The sequence below is a fragment of the Gymnodraco acuticeps genome, unplaced genomic scaffold (assembly GCF_902827175.1).
Source record: "Gymnodraco acuticeps unplaced genomic scaffold, fGymAcu1.1, whole genome shotgun sequence".
NCBI lineage: Eukaryota > Metazoa > Chordata > Actinopteri > Perciformes > Bathydraconidae > Gymnodraco > Gymnodraco acuticeps.
In genome coordinates, this window is record NW_022989800.1 from 3,043,914 (window position 1) to 3,066,472 (window position 22,559).

General features: G+C 41.2%; 2 protein-coding genes across 7 annotated transcripts in view; one reads left to right on the forward strand and one right to left on the reverse strand.

Moving 5' to 3' along the window:
- Positions 1-22,559, reverse strand: part of cdh23 (cadherin-related 23) — a 221,556-nt gene that overhangs the window by 19,009 nt on the left and 179,988 nt on the right. For 3 of the 6 annotated variants that reach the window (XM_034226097.1, XM_034226083.1, XM_034226107.1), the window contains 9 exons: positions 21,353-21,501; positions 20,809-20,944; positions 19,250-19,638; positions 18,803-18,904; positions 18,639-18,641; positions 18,341-18,490; positions 17,315-17,443; positions 16,847-16,975; positions 15,756-15,983 (listed from right to left, as the gene is read on the reverse strand). In XM_034226097.1, coding sequence (XP_034081988.1) covers positions 15,756-15,983; positions 16,847-16,975; positions 17,315-17,443; positions 18,341-18,490; positions 18,639-18,641; positions 18,803-18,904; positions 19,250-19,638; positions 20,809-20,944; positions 21,353-21,501 — 1,415 coding nt within the window. Of the gene's footprint in view, positions 1-15,755; positions 15,984-16,846; positions 16,976-17,314; positions 17,444-18,340; positions 18,491-18,638; positions 18,709-18,802; positions 18,905-19,249; positions 19,639-20,808; positions 20,945-21,352; positions 21,502-22,559 lie in introns of those variants that run through there. The other 3 variants (XM_034226090.1, XR_004569981.1, XM_034226116.1) reach the window with 3 other exon arrangements.
- On the forward strand, positions 871-14,931 carry vsir (V-set immunoregulatory receptor). Its single transcript, XM_034226138.1, has 7 exons — positions 871-1,138; positions 7,611-8,027; positions 8,492-8,542; positions 8,633-8,743; positions 9,032-9,059; positions 9,555-9,730; positions 13,078-14,931. Exons 1-7 carry the CDS (start codon positions 1,051-1,053, stop codon positions 13,113-13,115), a joined length of 909 nt encoding a protein of 302 aa, XP_034082029.1. The 5' UTR covers positions 871-1,050; the 3' UTR covers positions 13,116-14,931.

Genomic DNA, 22,559 nt, shown 5'->3' on the forward strand with positions numbered 1-22,559 from the left:
TTGGACGATGAGAAAAGATAGTAGGAGTGTTCTTTGTGACACACAGGGGAAGATATCTTGAGAAAACCAAAAGGAAATCTTAAGATTAGCAGTGTTCACTGCTAATCTGCAGTGTAAGTGGAAAGAAGACAGAAGTGTATAACTAAAAAGTCATTTCAAACCATTTAAAAATGTTAATACAAAAGCAAAAGTATCATCATGTGGAATTCAGGTTTTTAAATCAGTTCCTGCTCCACCAGTCGGACCTCCTTGTCCCCCCCCCCCCCCGAGTTGTCCTCCCAGTCCAACTGACTGGCTGTGACGGTTAGAGGTATAACAGGTCTTGGAATGTCACAACATTAATAAGCTGTAAATTGTATGTTCATGAGTGTTTAGGAGAGTGAAAGACGACAAATAATTAGAATTAGACTAACACATTCTGAAGAAGCTTTGTCAAGTCAAGAAATACCTCTTGTGATGTTATCAAAAAGTGCTTCGGCATTTACTACACTGGGGGCTCTATTGAAAGATAAATTAAGTTGCATTATGGGAAACGTTTTGAACAGTGAGGTCTACGCTTTTAAACTAAACTTTAGAATATCTCAATGTAACCATTATTTTCAACACGTCTCTTCATGACCACGATTTTTAAAAACAACACTCAGAATTCTTGATTTTGTGTAAAGTACCTATCAAATTACATTTTTATAAAACCAGGACTAAGAATGTTTTCCGGTGTAATTATTATGTATTTAATTCGATTTTGAAAGTTGTCTTCATCACTGCTACACTCATGGGGGTGGGGCACAAGGAGGGAGGGAGGGAGAGAGTGAGACTGACAGAAGGGGAGGAGCTGATGCCTGGTATCACGTTGCTTTGCGCTTCAAAGTTCAGAAGGATCAAGTCAACTTTGAGAAAAGGGAATGTCAACCACTTCTGTGTGTTTTGGTGTAGCGTTAGCAGAGTGTGCATAGTTTAAGCGAGAGAAAAAAAGATTTCCAGTAAGCCAGTTATAGTTGATAAGTCAAACACTTTTCTGCTACTTTTTTTTAATTAAACATCCAGACAGCCATGGAGAGGGGACTACTCTGTCGGACATCACTCTGGGGAAAGAAGTCCGTTTTTTGGGTTTTCTCAGTTTTGCTCTGCATTAGTGGAGGTAAGTTCGAAAAGATCACTCATCTATTTAGAGCTGTAAAACTGGCTAACTGAGCGGCATGGCATGTGGGAACTTGTTGACAATTCTACAAACCAATTAACTGAGCTCATTGATGGGGAACAGTAGTATTTGTTTTTGGTACGGAACGAAACTCATTGACACATGGTTAAAGATAGCCTAGATGAAGTTATCTTTCAGTACATTTTAATGTGTAAAAGTGCAAGTTGCGTTGAAATATAGCGGGACAAATTCATGAATTGACTTCCAATAGAAACTCAATTCGCCTGATCTGTACGGTGTCAAGACAGCCATCACGTTTATTTCACATAATATTACCTGAAACTTCGGTCAATTTAACAGACGGAAACTTTTGTCTGACTTATTCGTAGCCAAGTGCACGAATGTGATTTGGCTCATTTTGCATGCTTTTAAGAAGAACAATACTGCACGTGCATATTTATATTATTCTATTGACATGCATGTTGTCTCTGTAAACATTTATGCCGGGAACACAGTTTTAAGCTTTGCTTCGGTCGCTGCTGTTGTTGTTTTGAGACGGAACATCTGGTGTGAAGCTGTTTTAAAGCCCCACCCCATGGGATGTAGTGGAGTGTAAAGCCACTCTAAACTTAGCTTTATAACACCGCAGCAAATTAGACAGTGGTCGTTGTCGTTTTTAGACTGAGGAGTCTTAAAATGGTCGGAAATGTAAACCTATACACAACTTAGCCGACGTACACAACATGTATCAAGAACGCTTTCCTACGCTATGTGCGTCTACACAGGATGCGTTCAGGGGTTTCCAGTAATTTACATTTTCCGACTGAAATGTTGTTGCTACATTTTACAGAAATCTCGCGTTTCGTGGGAGCTCTAATCAAATGCGGGAATTTATTATTTCAATGACTTTGGCACTGCTTGATGTTGAGGCAACTGACGCAGGAGGAGAAGTCAGAAACAGCTGTTGCCTCCGGGCTGCTGCACTTCAAACGCCTCGGAGACCTCGCTGAGGTTATCACTTTTCGATTTAGGATTTGGTCTGTTGAGATAAGCTCTGGAGATAAGTCCGTCAAAGGCAACTAATGGTGTTTACTGAAATTTAGGCTGACCCATCATGGACAAAATCTAAAGAAAATGTTTGCAGGTACTAAGATGCCCATTGAAAACTAATTTGAAGACTGTGTTGTAATGTTTTAAAGTATATTGTATTTTGAGATATTTATACAGGCCTGTAAACTTGAAGGCTGCAATAAAAAGACTAAAATCTAACTTTAGGACTTCACAGTGCCCTCCCTTTGGCCTGTTGTATCTTCTTTGTTTGGAGGTTTCCTTCCTTCCAGCCTATAAGACAACAGCTGTTTGTGCCACCCTGCCAATAATGGGTTTCTCCTCCACAAAACAGGACTTGGGATAAACAGGGCAATAATCAGCACCTCTAGTCTCTTCCCCTTGGTCTAGATACAACTCCCTGAAGGACAATAGCACAGTCAAAACATGTTCAATAAAGTCCACAGGATGCTTAGGCTCACTCTCGCATTTTACACTGCTTCTCCTCCTGTTCTGTCAGAGCTTGCATTGATCCCCTGTACTAAATGAATAAATCATTAAAAGAGTGCAGCATCAATATAGTCGACAGGAACGGGCCTGGCCCGGGACACACAGTCTGTAGGTGTTTATGTGCAGCAGTTGTGTGGGCATACTGCATGTGCATGATTAATAGGAAGATAATGGTGGAAGGGGAGTCCCCCTCTTTCTTCTTTGACCTTGTAAGATCTTTAAAAACGTAAATGTCTGACAAATATGTGTTGGTTTTTAAGGTGTCTGATGTTTGACATGCAGTGAGTAAGACTAAAAAATACCCAAACACCAGTGGCCTTCTGGTAACGTTGTGTCTCCCACACTGGTGATTATCTATACAGCCCAAGGATACACCATTGCCAGTAACTCACAGAGCCTTGACTCTGCTTCTAGTCAAAACAGAGGAACAGCTATCTTTGGTTAGTAACAATCCAATGTGTGTCTCTAAAAGAAACAGTTTAACAACATCATCACATTATTAAAAAACAGACAGGATCCATGAAGAGAGAGGAAGCTGGCAAACTAGTTGATACCAATTAAGTCACTTTGTTGAAATGATGGACGTGCATGTGTTTCCAAATTACAAAAAGGGCCATTTACACTTTCAAAACAATATTTCCGCTGCCTTGTTGCAACAGTTAAATGAACAATTATGTTGTAAACATGTTAGGCTGTCATTACACAACCCTTAAGTGAAATGGCTAAATGTTTGAAGAACATTTAGAGGAACAGGAAGGTTAAAACTATGAGAAACTGAGTGTTCCCATTATTTAAAGAACACAAACACAAACAGGTTTCTAGCAAATTGGCTCCCAAAGTAAAAGACTCATCAAACGACTGTAATTGAATGTCATGGATACCTGAGAATAGTGACCGGCATCATTGACCCTTAACAACTTCCTTGTTCACGTTAAGGCAAGGCAAGTTTATTTATATAGCACTTTTCAACACAAGGCAATTCAAAGTGCTTTACAAAAAATGAAAGACATTAAGAAAATGGCATTTAAAATCAGTCATTAAAAAGAAAAGATATTAAAATAAACATTAAAAGAAAAAATACATGAATAAAAGTTACAGTGCAGTCTAAGATATGAATAGTTCAATTAAAAGCAGCGACAAAAAGAAAAGTCTTCAGCCTGGATTTAAAAGTAGTCAGAGTTGCAGCGGACCTGCAGGTTTCTGGGAGTTTGTTCCAGATATTTGGAGCATAATAACTGAACGCTGCTTTACCAGGTACAGCCTGTAGTGCCACATTTGATCACTTCCTGTTGCAGAAAGATGCCACAAGCTTTAAATGAAACTCTGGAACAGTTTCTGTGTGTGTGTGTTTGTTTGTGTCAGGGCTAATCTGGGATCCTCCTGCTGGTTTCATTAACACCCTGTAATGAGTTAGATAATCATTATCATTACATTAGGTGTGAAAGAGGGTGGAGTTTGAGGTGCATGTGGGGGCAGCTTGTACAAACACAGGTAGAGAAGTGATGCAAGTGAAAGGACAGCGGATTTACCAGTACGTTTTGGTTAGTAGTCTCCACTTCTTCAAACCAGAAGAGAATACAACCTACTCTTGCAAAAAATAAGTATAAATGGTTAAACTCTGTATTTTACAAATATATAAAGACATGTTTAATTAATTCACTCAGGCTATTTTGCTATGTAAAAGCTGTCGGAGGCAGCATTTCCTAAACAGGTGGCATTCAAGCTTAAAACAAAGGAAGGCCTGTTTCTGGGCCCTGAGGGGCTATCAGGATCCTGAGAGCCGAGATCAGAGGAGGAAACTTAGATCCATAATGCAGCCAAAACACAGATGTGTGGTGTACACAAGTAGAAGAAGTCCTGTTTGTTCCAGACCGAGGCGAAGCAAAGCTGTCGGTTTACACCTGGTATAAACATTACATTACTTGTTAGACGCTTTCATCCAAAGCGACTTACATACATTCAATACTGTGGGCAATCCCCACAGGAGCAATTTGGGGTGAAGTGTCTTGCCCAGGGACACAACGACATGCTGACTGCAGTGGGGTTTGAACCTGTGACCCCCTGATCCCAACACGAAGGCTCTATCCACTGCGCCACAGTTGAGATAGTGCTGACACTGTGGTAACCCCACCCAAATTGGCACAACATTTGATAAAAGGAACATACAACATATTTTAATAAGGTCTGGTCTTGTCAGTAACCCATACCTGAAATACATCTGATGGGTATAACGGGGTTTCATAGCTGACAACCTAGCATTAACTTTGTTTGGCTCTCGGGCTTAAGTGAGAATTAACTGCATGCATACATTTTCAAATTCAATTTGTGCATTTAAAGGAGTCATCACTTTAGAGCAAAGGCAAAGTCTATTCAAACAACACAGCAACAAAAAACAGAATATCAAAGGTAGCATATCTATGTTTTTTTTATTTTGTTTGTATTTTTCTCAAATTGGTAACTCAGTAAATAATATGAACCTTTGCACATTCACTAATATAGTTTTCACATTCCTGCTTAACTTTTGTATTTAAAAGTTTGAATTATACATCTTTTTTTATTGTAGTAATGTTTTGTTGGTCCATGCGGAATACACCAGAGAATATTCTGTGTTTCTGCATATAAACCGGATTCTGAAACATCTCCAAGTGTAATTAGGGCTTCTCAAACCATTGAAGGGTGATAACATAGGAAACAGGGGGTGGGCAGGGCGGGTGTGAAACAGGAGAGCAGAAGGGTTTCCTCCCCCCCATTGTCCCACCACCACACAGGCCGGAACAGCCATGGGGGCAACAGTTTCACTTTAATCGCCCTCCCTGCTCTTCCTATTGCTTTTCCTAGTTCACAATGGCTATTGCAGCGCTCAAAGCACACACAGGAACACGGCCCTTACCTCTCACTGTTTGACAAATACACCGGATGCATACTGAATATGAAGACTTGCAGAGCTAATCAAATAGCAAAGGTCATTTTGTGGGCAGCTACTGGATCTCCTAATCAGAAGAATGAAAAGCAACTACTCTACTGTTGACATTTATACAGAAACAACTTATGTGCTTCCTCATTTCTTCTGGCTTATACAAAAGACTGTTGTTCTGTAAAATAGACTTTCAAGCTTGTTGCTGTCCAATCTGTGATGTAGCAGCATGTACTGTGCCTTTTGACGGAAGATTGAAAACACCTGCAGTGCCATCATTACAGATTGAGGTGTGGGTTGAGGTCCAATCTGTTTAAAATGATCAGTGCATGTAACAGCAGCTGTAGCCCTTCAAATGTAGTCTTGAGTGGTATGGAGCCAGAGATGGAGGAGTGGGAGCAGTGTTCCCTTGACTGGGAAGACTCCGGAAGGAAGTCCACTCCCCAGTTCCTGGCACTCACCAGTCACACAAGATTTTGGTGCAAAATCTCTTATCCCTGGTGCAAACTGCAAAACTACATTTGCATGCAGTCCACCCCCATATATACTTGTGATTCACAAAAAGCCTTCCTGTCATTTCTGCAGTGCTAAGCATTCTTGGATGCTAAGGCACAATCTGTTGCATACAAAGAATGGTATTGATCTATTTAAGCAGACAGAGAGTTGTCCTGTTGCTTTTCATCCTGGATATAAGTCAGTCATTATGTCTGTTGAGGCTCTATTGTGGTCTGCGTAATATTGGGGCATGATGTTGAACTGCATTTATGTGTGGAGAGTGCGTTCAGACTTAACCAGAGAAAATGTTTGTTTAATTGTGTTGCTTTATTGAAATAATCACTAAGCGCAAAGCCACTAAGCGCAAAGCCACTAAGCGCACACATTAAAGACTTCATCTATTGGTCCATTCTACTGCCACAGTAAAGAAGTCAGAACAGGATGTGGTTAAAGGTTGCATGTCAGAGTGAGAGGTTTTGTGCAATGCGTAAAGAAACATCTCACAGCTGACTTTTTGGTTTCCTGAATGTACAGAAAAGGTATGTGCAGATAATCTTAGCTTTCTGAAACCCAAAGAGCTATTTCTCTGCAACCCCCCTGCATGATACCACATAGCAACCGTCAGTGTTTATTGCAGACATTTTTAAAACAAAAACCTCAGTCCAACAAGATCAAGAATTTCCCTGGTTTAACATAAGATCTTGTATAAATTGGCTTGCGTGTCACTTTCTGACAGGAACAGGCCATTTATATCCCACTGGGGGTTAGTTTATTTAGTTTAGCCAGCATACTATCTTTAACCACGGTATGAATAAACAGAACTGGAAACATACTGTGCTGTCTCAAAATGCACAGAAATCAAGGACGCACGTCGTGTGCAGAAATAGCCCATGGGAAATTGTCTGACTTCGGCTTGAATCCACGTGGAGATTGCTAGCTGCTTTATTTAGTTTTTGCACTGTGGTTATTTGTGTTACGACCCGTGGTACCAGTCATGAACTTGATCCCACACAGCTTAAGCCAAACCAAAAACCAAATCATTTGAATGGAAATGTGATTTACCAAGCAATTTCCTGTTTGAATGTTTAAGGGTATCTTATGTTATCAGGGCTATATCTTTACCAAACAGAAAGCTGTAATATTCCAAGGGTATGTAATGTTTCATGCAGATTCAGAATATAAGTCTCTTGGATTTTGTTCCTTGGAAAATCTAGAAGCCATGTAGTTCTTTCCTCTGGTTATAATTGTAATTTTTAATAAAGATAGCTTCCCTGTGTTGAGCTTTGCAGGCACTTCCTGTAGCTTTTACTGCATACAAACAGCACGTCCTTCACCAGGATTGGCAGGTTCTAAAACATTATCATCTCTTACCTTTTCATTGTACAGCTTTTAGTGGTGGTACACAGACAGGGAGGTCTGATTAAAAGGTCTAACCGAGGGAATGAAAGCTGATAAAACAGTCTTAGGATTTACTTACATCCTTTCATACATGTATTTTCTCTTTAGGTGAAGGCGAGATGTCCCGTGCCCACCCCACCCTCAGTGTTTTAGCGACCCACCTGAACTACATCTGTCCCGAGGGTGCTACGGTCCAGATGGTGTGCGCCCAGAAAGGAGCCGCCTTGCACCACAGCGATGTCTTGAAGCATGCCTGGCTCTACACCCCCCACAGAGAGCAGCAGTGTACGGGACGGACGGGCCCGCGCCATATTGTCGTGGGCGGTCATTACCATGGCAACCACAGCTTGCCGGCAGGGCTTAAATTTGGATCATCAGAGCTCAACTTCTGGGTCGTTCTGCAGAATTTGACCCACGCCGACCAAGGTCGTTACTGCTGTATGGTGCTGGACATAGAGAAGGGCCACAAACACGGCACCATCGTGCAGAGACCCCACAGCCACATCACCCTCCAAGTAACACCACGTAAGCACATCAAATGTATGGGTGTGAATGTAGGGCTGGGAAATATATCACTTTAATATGGTGATATTAGACTTGTCTTGGTTTTGGATATCGTAATATCAAAGTGTTGTCTTTTCATGCATTAAGTAATTTTCATATTTTACCATCCTGTTCCAAAAGTTATTTTAATTGGCTTAACCTTCTTAGTCATTAAATCCACATTACTGATGATAATTTATCTAAATACTCTGTGTAAATATTTTGAGAAAGCATTAATTGACAATACTAGAATATCGTCCAAAAATGTATATCAATCAAAAAAAGTTGTGATATATGATTTTCTTTATATTGCCCAGCCCTTTGTGAATTTGTAGTAAGTTATCATATTATAAACTGCTGATGTTGCAATTAAAAAACCCAGACTAATCCTACAATGTGATTTCCTACATGTGAGAAACAATGTATTTGTCTTTTTTTCTTTCCAGGAAGCAATGGATCTCTAAACTGCACTGTCCAGGATCCCTCTCAAACTGGAGGTATGGCACCTTATTCAAGCCTTCATAGCAAATATATGACTGGCTGGGTATACTGTCGGTTTAACACACAGCCTCTGTTGCTTCCCCAAGGCTTCGCTCCAGTGGCCGGGGCCATAGCAGCCTTCATCTTGACTCTGCTTTTCCTGCCTCTTATTATGGTGCTTGTGTACAAACAGAGGCAGAGCAGCCATTCGAGCAGACGTAAGTATCACACACACACACACACACACACACACACACACACACACACACACACACACACACACACACACACACACACACACACACACACACACACACACACACACACACACACACACACACACACACACACACACACACACACACACACACACACACACACACACACACACACACACACACACACACACACACACACATTAGGAAGCCCATTCACACTCTATCTAAAGTGTTCCGCTCCGTTTCAATTCACTCACAATGGCCCATTTCCTATTTCCTCTCTCACAGGTGCACAGGAGCTGGTGAGGATGGACAGGTACGTTTTCCCACAGTCTAGGCGAGGTTCAAAACACAGCTGCGTTCCAGAATAATAACACTGAGTACATGGATATTCCAATACAGACAACCGTTTTCCTCCACTAGGTAGATTAGACCAAAATAAGCATCATATCCATGAACCTTTGTTTGGTAAAGATCTAGAAACAGCTTCAGTAAATCAACAAATCATTACTAGAGTCCTTTTGAGACATAACACTACTACAAAAAGGACTTCTGCCAGAACATTGGCAGTCTTTAATTGGCTGTACACAGTATGTCATTTTATGTAACAATGGATGTTATTTAGCGGAAAATCTGATGGCTTATTTAACAGCGCAGTGGGGGACAGTTTAATGGCTTACAACAGGAAGAATTTGAGTATTTGAGGTCTTGAGCAACAGATAAGTGTTGAAACAGTTTATTGGGTCATTCTGGCAATGTCGTACTCATCGTTATGCTTCCCTTTTGTGGTGTGTTCTTTGCATGTTTTCAGTGAGGCTCTTGGACATGAGAACCCTGTGTTTCTTGGAGGATCTCCGCAGATTAAGACCCGGACAGTTTCTCAAATCATGACCAGGCAATCCTCAGAGACAGGACGCCACCTGTTGTCCGAGCCCGGAACCCCCCTCTCTCCTCCTGCACATGGGGATGTATTCTTCCCAATAGAAGGTAGGACACACACACACAAATATACAACCCGACAAAACAAAAGCAACTCATACTAAAGGGAACACGATACTAGGGCCAAAATATAGGAATTGATACAAGCTTATGGACATGGACACTAATGCTGCAGTAGAAGAGTAGAAATGTCTTTTTCTAAAAAAACAGAAGTTGTGACCAATTTCTGTTCTTCTTTTGGAAAAAGGTTGGTCCAGTGTTCCCTATCTGAAGGAGATAAAAAAGCGCTGAGGCACTTTTCCTTAGCCTTTAGAGCAGGGGTCTCCAACCTTTCTTCATCTGAGAGCTACTTTGAAAAAATGAAAGTGGCCAAGAGCTACTTCCATCACATCGCTTACATTTATTCACATAGCACTCATCAGTTGAATTAAGCTATACTTTTGTACACGTGTGAAATTGATACCTAAAGCTTATCAAAAATCTTCACATCAAGGTCCAAGAAAACGAAAATGTCTCACATATTATTATGGCCCACATAGTAAGTACTTCACTGAGAATTCACATACATGTCCTTAATCGCCACCTTACAAGCATCTTATGCACTTATGGTCAAATAAGTGCATTCACTCTTTTGTACAGTCAGTGAGATGAATGGCACTGCATGGAGTCCACCATAGAGGCTGGACCCACTTAGGTTCACTCTAATAGTCATTTAAATGTTGATCAGTCAGTCTTGTTCTTTATTTAGATTTCATGACATTCATGCCAGAAAAAGCTGCTTCACAAAGGTCTGTAGAGCCAAATAAAGCAGTATGTTCAGTGCTGCTTGGTGATGTTCTTATAGTTTTCTGGGTCTACAAGGCTCCAGAAATGTTGTGAGTTTTGCTGAGACTTAAGCTGAACATGACTTTGGAGATGTATAACCTCCATCTCCACAGGATTGACACTGAACAGTTCAGACATCTTTTTCTTCTTCTTCATCGTCTTGACATGAAATTATAAACCATAATAAATAAATTGTGTAGGTCTAGCCTCCCTATATCTGTGTGTGAAGTTGTTCCATCCTCAAAAACAAAAAATGAATACTTCTGCAGTCTAGCTGCAGCTTCTAGCTACGGTCTTCTGTTAAAAAAAGACACTGAATGTCTTCAATGTGGCATCACACACATGACTTGAGTCTGAACACAGCAGACAACAGCATTATAAAAACCAAAATACTGCATGTGGGCACACTCACATTCTCTGTCTTACTGTTGTCTTACTCCCATGAATGTATGAGACTAAATTAGCTTCATCATATCTCAATCAGTGATTAAGTGAATAATAAAGTTTCTATCGGGTCACTATCAGCCTGTCACTCATTATTTTCAGGGAGGGGGCGGGGTTTGGTGGAACGGAGAGGAGACGTGATCGCGGAAGCTTTCCTCCTGCCTTCACAAACTTCACACAAGTATTTATCAACTGAAAATAGCAAGAGGACATTCATACTCTGCGATCCAAGACTTGATTAAATCCACCAAAAACCTGACATGACGATAACGAGTGTTTTAAAAAAACACAAATCCCTCCCTGTGTGTCTCTGAGCCGCAGCGACACAGGCCTGATTCAGAGCGGGTCATTCTGCTGTTGGTTCTGGACTGGTGTTGCTGCTCCGTGTGTGGTGTCGCTGTGCCGCTGTCACATCTGTTCCTTGATCTCTGCGTCAGCGAACAATTTGATATTCGTGTGACAGAAACATTTCTAAAATAAAAAACGTTATTGTCCTGCCGCGGCCAAAAAATCAAGAAGCAACCTTACTACGCTATAAATCGATAATCGAGCGGCGAGCTACTGAAAAGCTGCCGGATCGACGTGTTGGAGAGCCCTGCTTTAGAGAGTTCGACTAGTGCTTATCACGGCTGCCACTTCCAGCACATTCCACTCAGTTAGAAATACTTTTTGACTGCAGCCTAAATGACTCAGCACAGGCTGGCACATACCAATCTCTAACCTATTATGTTCAGTTTTCCCCAAAATCTCACTATGACTAGCATCATAACACAATAAAAACCAGCATATGAGATAACTCACTTTAAGTTAAGCTGTGAGTGTGTACTATATCTAATCGTAAGTCACAACTTATTGACTTCACTCTGAATGCATACACTTGACTTCCTTCACATTCTTGTTTGATACTACAATGACTAAAGTACTTGACTAGAGGCACGTAACAGTATTGCACAAGGAGTTCTGGAAATACTCATTTCCAAATGCACAACCGGTATGTGATGCAATCAAAGAAGAACCATGGCTTTGCGCTTCTGCTGAAACATCCTGCGTGTGGTAAAGTGTTGGCGGGGAGAATGCGCACATTCTTGTGCAAAAGTGCACGCTCACACTCAAACCAGCTGCATTGAGTCTTATATGACTAACAAATATTCTGTGTAGGAATTTAATTTCGCTCCTCCACACAATTGAAAGCTCCTTCTTACGCTGTCATCCTCTGAATTCTTGTCTTGCCTCACTCGTAAGTCATTCTCCACCCATCAGCACTCTCATTTAACACTAATGGGCCCTTCAGCCTTTCGCTCAGACTCGACTTGAAATAATACTGAAACATTAGTTACGGTGAAGAGCTTCAATTCTGAGTGTTTTTCTACCGATTCCCGGGGCACCTGTGCAGACATTCCAGGCATACTGAGCTGGATTGCCCTGCTTCCTGGCAGCCGTGTCTATGATGGTACAGAGGAAAGAACAAAACAAGTCTGAAAACCAACCCTTAACCATGGCATATGCTGTTCCTGTGACCTTAAACATTGGGTCCTGATAGAATATTCTTGGTTTCATATCTAGCTACATCTATGTTTGTATGTAATTGACTCATAAAACCATCAAACCCCTGATATCTTTTATCTTTGCAGTGTAAGCTTATTTCCTTTATCAGTCTTCAAAATGATCCAGAAGCGTTGTTTCTTGTCTGTGGTTCTGTGTAACATGGATAGAATCCACATTTCAGCTGCCTTGGTCATCTTTTTGGCTCACTGACCTTTAGCTTTGAGGAATTTAACTTGCAGCAGTTCCCTCTTATCGTCAATGTTTCGCAACAAAAACAATAGGCCTCTTTGTTCTGCTTTTCAATGGGTTCCGAGCAAAAATATCTTATTCTGAGGAACCTATTGGTCTCTGTTTATTTGTACTAAGAGGAGTGGAAAAAGAAATGCTATCGTGCGCATTTTGACAAGATTTGTCCCTATTTTCGGGCAGGAAGTGCAGTATTTAAGATGTTAACTCTCACATATCTACATTTTCAAAGATCAGCACAAAGACATAAAATGTTCATTTGTGTGGGTTGATGCACGTAGATCACCCACTGCCTTCTCTATGCTCTCTCTGACATGCTCTATTCTCTATTACAGACACCATCTTTGAAACTCAAGACTTCATGCAGGTTTAAAGGGGGCTGGAACCTGCTGACCTGGAAACAGTCCTGCTACTCTCTTCCTCTTCTTGCTGCCTCCGGTGGGATGTTGCCCTTATCAGCTGTCTCACAATAACCTCTGCTGGGATCTTCGTCTGTACATTGTCTGGACCGCTGGAGGGATCAGACTGCGGTTTTTATTTAAAAACTATTTCCACCTGCAACAACAGCTGGAGGCCAAAAGCATACTTCTGCCGGTGTGCAGTTGAGATATTGGTTTGTGTGTGATGTTACTTCTACACACTGACAATGACTCCGGGACCGACAGGTGCCCGCTGCTTGAGAAAAATCCAGAGGGGATGGGGGTCCACCATGTGAGGGGTGGCATGTCAAAAGGGATAAAACTTGTTCTGTGGATTCAAAGAGCACCTAGTATGATATTGCTTGTCTGTGTCGTTTATTTAGGCTGGTGTGCGCTCTGTGATTCAATCTGGTGCAGACCCAATCTGCTCTGGTGCGGTTTGTCTGTGGTGCGGATGCAAAGACAACCAAACATACAATTATGTGATAGAAAGTAAATGACAATAATCTCAATAACGTGACCAAATTGACATAATCCATTTGATGGATGAAACTGTCAAAGAAACGATCTAATAATATAAGACGTAGAAGGATTTGGTAAACATAATGATTCCTACATTACGACGTTGAATACATATTATTTATCACTGGCTGTCAGATAATGGAGTAAACTAGTTTTTTTACCAATGCCAATAAATAATGACAATCACTTAAACTCTTCAAGGGGTCATTAGGAACACCAAAAGGACCGAAACAACAATTCATATTTATTTTTCTAGTAAGTTGCCAAAGGCTCTCTATGATCCCTATCTTTATAGCAAAGTGCTTCAATAGCTTCATACCAAAGGAGGATACAAAGTGTTTTTAAAGCATTACAGACTTCCTCTGTATCATTCCACTAGGCCCCAGCTTATTTTCTCTTCCCTCTTTGCTACCTCAGTTACTGTCAGCTCTGCTGCTCTAAATACTCTCATTACTTCCTACTATCAGAAACGCAGCACTTCACAGTGGCTTTAAACATTCAAATGTTTTTGTATTAATAATTGTTCATGAATCTCATTCCTGCTCATGTAAAGTTAAGAGATCATGAATAAAATGATGATTATTTTTGTCCTGAATGTAACAGATTGCTATAAGAAAACAGTATCATAGATGTGATGTGTATATAAGTGTTCATTCATATGTGTGAGCATGCAATGTGATGTTAACGAGTAAATACTATTAAGCAAACATGGCTTAATGGCATTCAAATTGCTAACCATATCATATTGAGGTCGATTGAGAGAGAACAAGAAGTGATTGGTAATGACTGTTATGTGAATGCCTATTACGTAGGCTGCGTGTGACTGTGAGAAACCACTGGTGGTTATTTCATATTGAGGTTAAATGTGTACAGCAGGTGCTCAGCGGAAATCATCTCAAAATGATATGTAGCAGGTAAGTAGGACAGGGTATCTTTCTGTTTTAAATTTGAATTCTTTGATAAAGAGTAATCAAGGTTTTTAAATGTGTGAATTTGAGTATGTGTGTATGTGTGTGTAATTGGGTTGAAGTTTCAAGAATAGGTTTGTGGTTTGGTGGTCTGTGTGTGCATACTTGCATGCAATTCTGCATCTGAATGTTTGAAAGCGTGTTTTATACTGTGCAAAGCTTGCATTGGATGCAGACATGGAGGAGTGCTGAAATAGCCTTTTTGTTTCACAGTTTATATTGCATTTGAATAGCGTTGGTTGTAGCTTGTATAATAAAGTGGAGCTCTTAAAACCTTAAAGCCATGTGTCTAGTCTTTGAAATCATTGTTCCTTTCAGCTGGCGGGTCTCCAAAACTATCACCACACAAGGCTGTGCTGCACTTCATGCCTAGGGAGCCATTACAGACGGAACAAGGTTGTTCTGCTTGTGTGCCTCTAAGATGGTGCACACCAGAGGGAGACTGGCATTGAGGGGAGAAAATGATAAAACAATCTTGGTATCTTGCTTTATGAGAGGAGACAGAGAGCTAGATGGGAGGAGGGGGGGGGGGCTGTTGCTGGATATTTCCTCTCCAGTTTTTTACAGTTGATTTTATATCTTACATTAACAAGAGCTGCATTATTATAGGTTGGTTCTACACATCTTACGGTTTTAAAAACGAATACAGGTGCAACATAAACCTGTTTTCAAAAGCCTTTAAAATGAGACAGACAACAGGAAAAGCGACATGGAAATATGACTTGTGGCTTTCCTGTTTACAAACTAAGTTGTTTCCTGTGCCTTCACAGCTGATCAGTTACTACAGAAGATCAACCAACCATTGCATTTAATTTGCTGGGCATGTTTGTTTCATATCTAATTTATGCTGTATCTTGATTTAAGGCAGGTATAGAAAAGGCAGGTAACAGATATACAGCCTTCCAGGAATAAGTACATCTTCCAGATTGTACAACAACCGCGAAAGAAGGGCTCTTTTAGAAGATGTGATGCTGAGTCCCCCAAATGACCCCTCTTTGCCAAGAGGAAGTCATCCCTTTGTAGAGGTTTCTGGATTTTACTTTGTGAAAAAGGGTGTATTAAGTTGGTCAATGAACGTTTTGGTTGCTGTTGCCTGTATCTTACCGACAGAGGTGGCGTGCCGTCGTCTTCCACAGTGACAGTAAGTCGGTACTCTTGCTGGCGCTCTCGGTCGGGGGGGGCCGGCCGTGTCACCATCTCTCCGGTGACACGGTCCATGCGGAAGGTCAGGTCCTGGTTTCCAGCAGTGATGTAATAGAACAGCATGGCGTTGGGCCCGATGTCTTGGTCTGTAGCTATCACACGGAGCACTGATGTACCTCCGCCAACATTCTACAATACACATAATACAAAGAAGGCCAAAAACACAAACCATGTGATCACAAATTAGAACTGATCACATTACTTTAGATCAGGGGTTCCCAACCTTTTTTCCCAAGAGCCCCCCCAAATGACTCCTGTTGGAAGTTGCGCCCCCCCCCACACACACACAGGGGGGGGGGGGGGGGGTCGCAACAGTGGTAATTAAAGTTTAAAAGTCTCAAAATGCTACAACTACTGTCACAAACTGGATGAATGTGAAGTCTTTTGTTAATGGAGGACAAAAGCGTAATTAAGGAGCACTATTGGAGTGACTTTGATGGTTATTGGACTCAGGATTAATTCATTTGGATTCCCGCTGTATGAAGACATTAAAGGACGGCGCAAGTGGAAACAATTCACAAAGGGATTAAACTGTTTAAAACACATGCTCAAAGGAAGCCGGATTTTACCAAAGTGGTTATGTGAATTCAAAAGTCGTAAATAATCTACAAAATGGAGGAGACCGATCTGATCGGAGCAACTGTGACAAATAAACCAACTGAAACCAGCATGGACAATGACTATGTTTTAAAAATGCGCTTATCCAGAAAAGCCCGGTTTGGACACTTTACGGGCAGAAGAAACATTTCTATTAAAGAAAGAATTATACATTTCTGTCTTTTTATAGTCTTTATTAGCTACTAACTTGAATTTGTATTCAAATTAATTAATCAATTAAAAAGGCCTCAAATCATCTGAGGCCTGGCGCCCCCCCTGCGATCTTTGGCGCCCCCCAGGTTGGGAACCACTGCTTTAGATACATACAAAACAATAGAAACCTGTAAATCATGTGTGGATAACAGAAAGATTAAAATGTGGTAATGCATCCCTACTTCACTGATGCTGACGTTGTAGCCCTTCAAGCTTTCTATGACAGGTGCGTTGTCATTGATGTCCAGGATGTTGATGGTGAGGGAGTGGTCAGAGTATCTAGGAGGTGAGCCACCGTCAATGGCACGAACCTGTAACAACATACACATGCACCGGTTTATACTAGTAAGTAAGTCTGACATGCACCTTGCCTCATAAAAACACAGTGCTGTCCTTTATGTTTGTATTAATATTCATATTTTGATATGATCATGTGAGTTTGAAAACTACAACACATTACTTGCATTGTCCACTATGTTGTAACAAAGTATTTTTTCATGAAACAAGTGTTACAAGGCATCGGGTTATTTTTGTGCTGATGTTGGACAGTAATTCAAGGTTATGGTTTAAATGTTAAATGTGTATATGACCAGAAAATATATCTTTTTATGGCGAGTGATATCATCATAACATGTGGATTGCTGCCTGACCTTCAGCAGGTAGCGGTCTACTGACTCCCTGTCCAGAGGAGCGTTGACAAAAACCTCCCCATAGGTGTTGTTCACAGTCTTGATCTTGAACACGTCCTCCATGTTGCCTGCCACCAGAGTGAAATTGACCTGAGAGAGAGTAATGAGTCAGAATAAGACAGGAGAGAGAGAGAGAGAGAGAGAGAGAGAGAGAGAGAGAGAGAGAGAGAGAGAGAGAGAGAGAGAGAGAGAGAGAGAGAGAGAGAGAGAGAGAGAGAGAGAAAGATAGTTGTTGGCTTAGGGTGGTCCTTCGTGAGAGGTACATTTTTTGAATTCATTTATTTTAAGCTTCAGCCACCGGAATTCGTTATACTCGTCAAGAGAACTCTCCTGGTGAATTTTATTCAAATTCCAACAATATTTACCCCTCCCTCATCACCCTTGAAGTTTAGCCTCACGTAGGGTGGTCCTTAAAATTGAAAATTGAAAGTCGGAATTGAATTCTGGGGGTTGGAGCTTAGACTTTCCGACTTTCAATTTTAAGGATCACCCTAATGTGGCTGTGCAGGTTATAAATCCAGAATAAATCACAGCACATGTTAAAGAATACATGGGGAGCACAAATGAGACCCCTCATTGAGTAACAGAACCAAGAGGAGACAAATACCCAAGTAATGCAACTGCGTTTTTTGACTGAGGGACACAAGGGGCTGTGTTGGTTAGGAGAAAAGTAACACATGCAGAGTGTAAGAAGAAAAATGTGGTGCTAAACTTCCTGAACTTGTTATTGGAAATGCCAGAGTCAAGTTCCTCATTTAAACATACTTGGTTGATGTAGTTGACCTCATTTAAATCAACATGTTATGTTTAAAAGCTGTACAATCCGGCATAGTTTTCAGTTCCGGGAATATGTTTGTGTTTTGTGATGTTATTCATTTGGCTAATTGCTGTAAAGCAGTGTATATCCATTTATGTTTAAGAGCCACACATTATAATTAAATCTGTCACTAGTCCATGTGTTTCCATCTTTCTTTTAGTTATCCTCACCATTCCGTTGAATCCAGCATCTCTGTCCCTTCCCAGCACGACTGCCACTTTTTTCCCCAAGGCTGTGTTCTCTCGGATGTCCACTGAAGTATCGGATGTGATGTCAAACTCTGGACTGTTGTCATTCTCATCCAGGATTGTGATCGAAACCTGTATAGAGGTAATATAAAATATGGGCTCCATAACTTTCAAAATCAAATAAATACTTACCTTTGCGATATATGAAATAACTAAAGAAAGTAAAATCATGCAGATGAATACATTTCATGTTGCCATCTTAAAAGATCAGAAGTCTTACCTTCTGCACTTCCAATGAGAGATGCAATGAATAAAATCAGAATGCAGAAAGAGGAATGCCATTAGGTTTTCTACAACAGAGTAAACATGACACACGCTGTATTAAAAAGAACGTTGTACACAGAAGAAGGGAGATTAAATAATCAAATTCAGAATAAAGCATACCACAGTGGAGTCCTTTTTGGGTCCTCCATCATCAGCGACAACAGTTAAGGTGTACATATCGCCTTTCTCTCTGTCCAGCAGGCCGGTCACTGTGATACGGCCCTGAAACAACACACACATTGTCACATCCTATAAGATAGATGTCTACTAATGTAACAAAGCCATAGACTAACAGTATCATACAAGTCACCACAACAGAAAACATCCCATTTCTCATCTACAAAAGGAATCAAATGACTTCAAAGCAAACAAGCTCTTTGATCAGTTTACAGTCATACAGCGGCAATCTTAAATCACAGGGGGAGAGGTGTCATTGAATCACACACTGGTTAATGGATGAAGCATTTTTGTCAGAAGGTGGGTGTAGTCTTGTTAGTGAACAAAAATGTACATTGTATTGATATCTTCTTCCACTGCTCCTCCTCTTCCACTGCTCCTCCAACTCACCGTGACGCTGTCTATCTTGAAGAGGGCCAGAGCGGAAGGCGATGTGTCAGGGTCAAAGCGGTAAGTCAACTGGTTCAGGTTGTCAGCTGACTGGGCCTGCACCTGGGTCACCTGGGTCCCCGTGGCGATGTTCTCACGAAGCGAAACCTCGTACCCGGCGGATAAGAAGGCCACGGCCTCGTCCAGCTCATTGAGCAGCGTGACGTAGACGGTGCAGAAGCCTTTGTGGAAAGGGGGGGCTTGGTCAGTGACAGAGACGTTCATCAGATAGGTGGTCTTGGTCTCGTAGTCCAGGTAGTCCACAGTGGTTACCAGGCCAGTGCTCACATCCACCTCAAACTTGCGGTCTGAGCCGGTCACAAGGGCGTAAGCAACGGCTCCACCATCACCTGAGTGGGACGAAGGGATAGGAAAAGCTTACAATAACCAGTCTGAAAACATGCAATTGCAAACTTCTGTGAGAGGTAGTAACACAGTAACTTGGATAAACAACTGGACACATATTGTAAACATTTTGCACAGCTTCCTCTATTCTATATTTGATTGAACACAGTTGTAGGCACTCTGTTGTGTTTATCTTAGTTATAAGCTTGCTCTCATGTTTTGGAAAATGTATGTCACAGCACCAGATGTATCACAAGGAGTCTAAGAAACACTTTACACCACGGGAAGTGAAAAGAGGAAGTCTGTACTGTGGAGCAGAAGTAAAGATTTAAATGTCAGTTACAGTAAATGCCAATTTTTACGTTTATGTATATACCCATGTTATACAGCATTGGGGAGACATGAAAGAGCATCATGTAATTAAATTACACATAAATAAATGTGACATATTTCCATGACAAAGCAGGTCATCAAAGCCATTGGGACACATTTGAGTGCTACACTGTCATGTTTTTTAGAATGTTCACTGTGACATGCTTTAATGTTCAAAAAGGTCTTTATTTTTCTCATACTGCCTGTGCTGCAGCACCTCTTTTCACCCTCTGAAACCAGAGCCCAGTCTGCTCTGATTGGTTAGCTGGTCGGCTCTGTTGTGATTGGTCAACTGCTTAGAAATGTCCTTTGCCTTTAGCCTATTAAGTACAATGGATTGGAGAGCTAGGCAATAGAAGCACAAGTGTTACGTAGTGATGTCACTATGCTACAGTAAGTAAACAAAGGGGTCCAATGGAGGTATTTCAGGCAGGGGGGTCGAGTGTGGGAGAGACACTCCCTCTTTTGGGAACTTTGGGATTTTAGCCTTTGCAGACCATTTACATGCACACAAACCTAGATAGAACACTACAGGAAAGGGAAACCCCAAAAAGCCTTATAGGCACACTAGATATAACACGTGTTAAACAGATGTGTTAAAGAGGTTTGATGTTGGTCTTTGGAGTGGTACACGGATGTGTCAGGGTAAGTGGTGAGCTGTAAACAACTGCGGAGTGCCTGCAGAGCAGAAGTGGCCACAGTCAGCAACATATTTATTTTAGTGTTATGGCAGATACTGATCAACAGGAATTGACACTACTCCCTCCGCTCAGGTCTTTAGATTGATCTGAGGCTGCACTCACCAGTGTCGGGGTCTGTGGCGCGCACCACAATCACAGAGGTGCCGACACCAGCCGTCTCCCTCAGGCCCAGACGGTTGTATTGTTGCTGGGTAAACACGGGGGCCTCATCATTGGCATCGTCAACATAAATGATCACCTGCAGAGGAAGGATATGTGGCACATTAACATCTTTGTGACCTATTCATACTTTCTGGGAGGGGCCTTGTTTTGTAACTATTACGTAATAGTACCAACATTATAGGCCCACTGAAGGGGCTCTATAAAGTCCACATTTCTTGCCAAATTATCTTTTGGGACTCAGGACCATTTTCAAATACAAGAAATGTTTCATTTAAATGTAGAAACATTTATGCTATATCAAAAGAAGCTAAAACAAAACATTATTAATCCAAATAGAAAATCCTATGCCAGAGAGTGATACAAAATTAAATTTGAAGAACTCTATATAAAAATAGAAATAAAGAAGTATTTCCAAATAATTATGCTACACGTTAAGCATGAAGCAACTGGATGACAATTGCACTTGTTACAGCCTCTTCCTCACCCTGACGAGGCTCCTCATGCTGCCCTCGTCACTGTTGTAGGCCTCCACCTCCAACACATGGGAGCTGCTGGTCTCTCTGTCCAGCGTCCTGCGGCCTCTGGTCAGCAGCCCGCTGTGCCTGTCAATGCTGAACAGACTGTTGCTGTTGCCTGTGTGCAGAGGGAGAGTCAGAGCAAGAGAAAACACATTTTAGTAAAACATTCAATCTAATTTATGGGTTTAGAGGCAATCCGTGTATCTACCATCCATCTGTTTTTCTTTATTAAACAAGTAAAGGGAAGAGCGTCTGAGAGGCCTTTTTGCTTTCTACCTTACTAAATGGTCTAATGGTCATTGGAGCGAGGGGCGGGGGGAAACTCACGGAAGTGATTTCAACAAAAGCACTCAATATTATAAACAAGGTGAATTTAGCGATCACAACGAAAACAGCCAAGACACATATTGAGCCCAGAACATGAATGTTATGACGGGCTGTAAATATAATAAGTCTGTCTAAAATGGACAACATTGTTAGGAGATTTCAACTATGCAGCGATTCCGCACTGCGGTCAACTCAGCCGTCTCTCGAGTTTGTTATTAGTTCTTCTTGAGATTGACACTGTTGGACTCAGTACTAATGAAACTACTCCCACAAGTACTATGAAGTACTTTTACTGTGTACTTTTTGAGTAATCCTCTGTCAATGTCCCCTCCTGAATACAAGAATGCATGTTTCTTTGCTATTGTGAATAAGCGTTAAAACACCTTTCTTCATGAGACTTATATTGTTGGACAGAGTATTTTAAGAGGATATGGTGGACATGATATCAGCAATACTTCCAGTCAGTACTCCGGCAGCAGCATTTTACACCTTGGAAAGTATTTAGAGTCTGGCCTGGATAGCTGGTCACAACTATCCTTCAGCAAAGAGACAACCCTTGTCACTCTTGTTGGCCTCTTATGAAGCTGCTGTCTTTTAAATAGGATTATTTCTCTGCCCCTAGTTCATTCCTCTCAGATTCTTCCATCAGTCTCAGTCATTGCATGTCAGTCAATAGAGCTTCGAAAAATGTGTCCAATTCAACAAAATGTTTTTTGTGAGTGAAGGTCAGAGCTAAATTATAGATTGTTTGATTGTTTAATTACAAGGTGAGAGAAAATAAATCCACATCTTCCTACTAAATTTATTTTATTTACTTGTCCATGTTGTACTTATATACTTACTTGT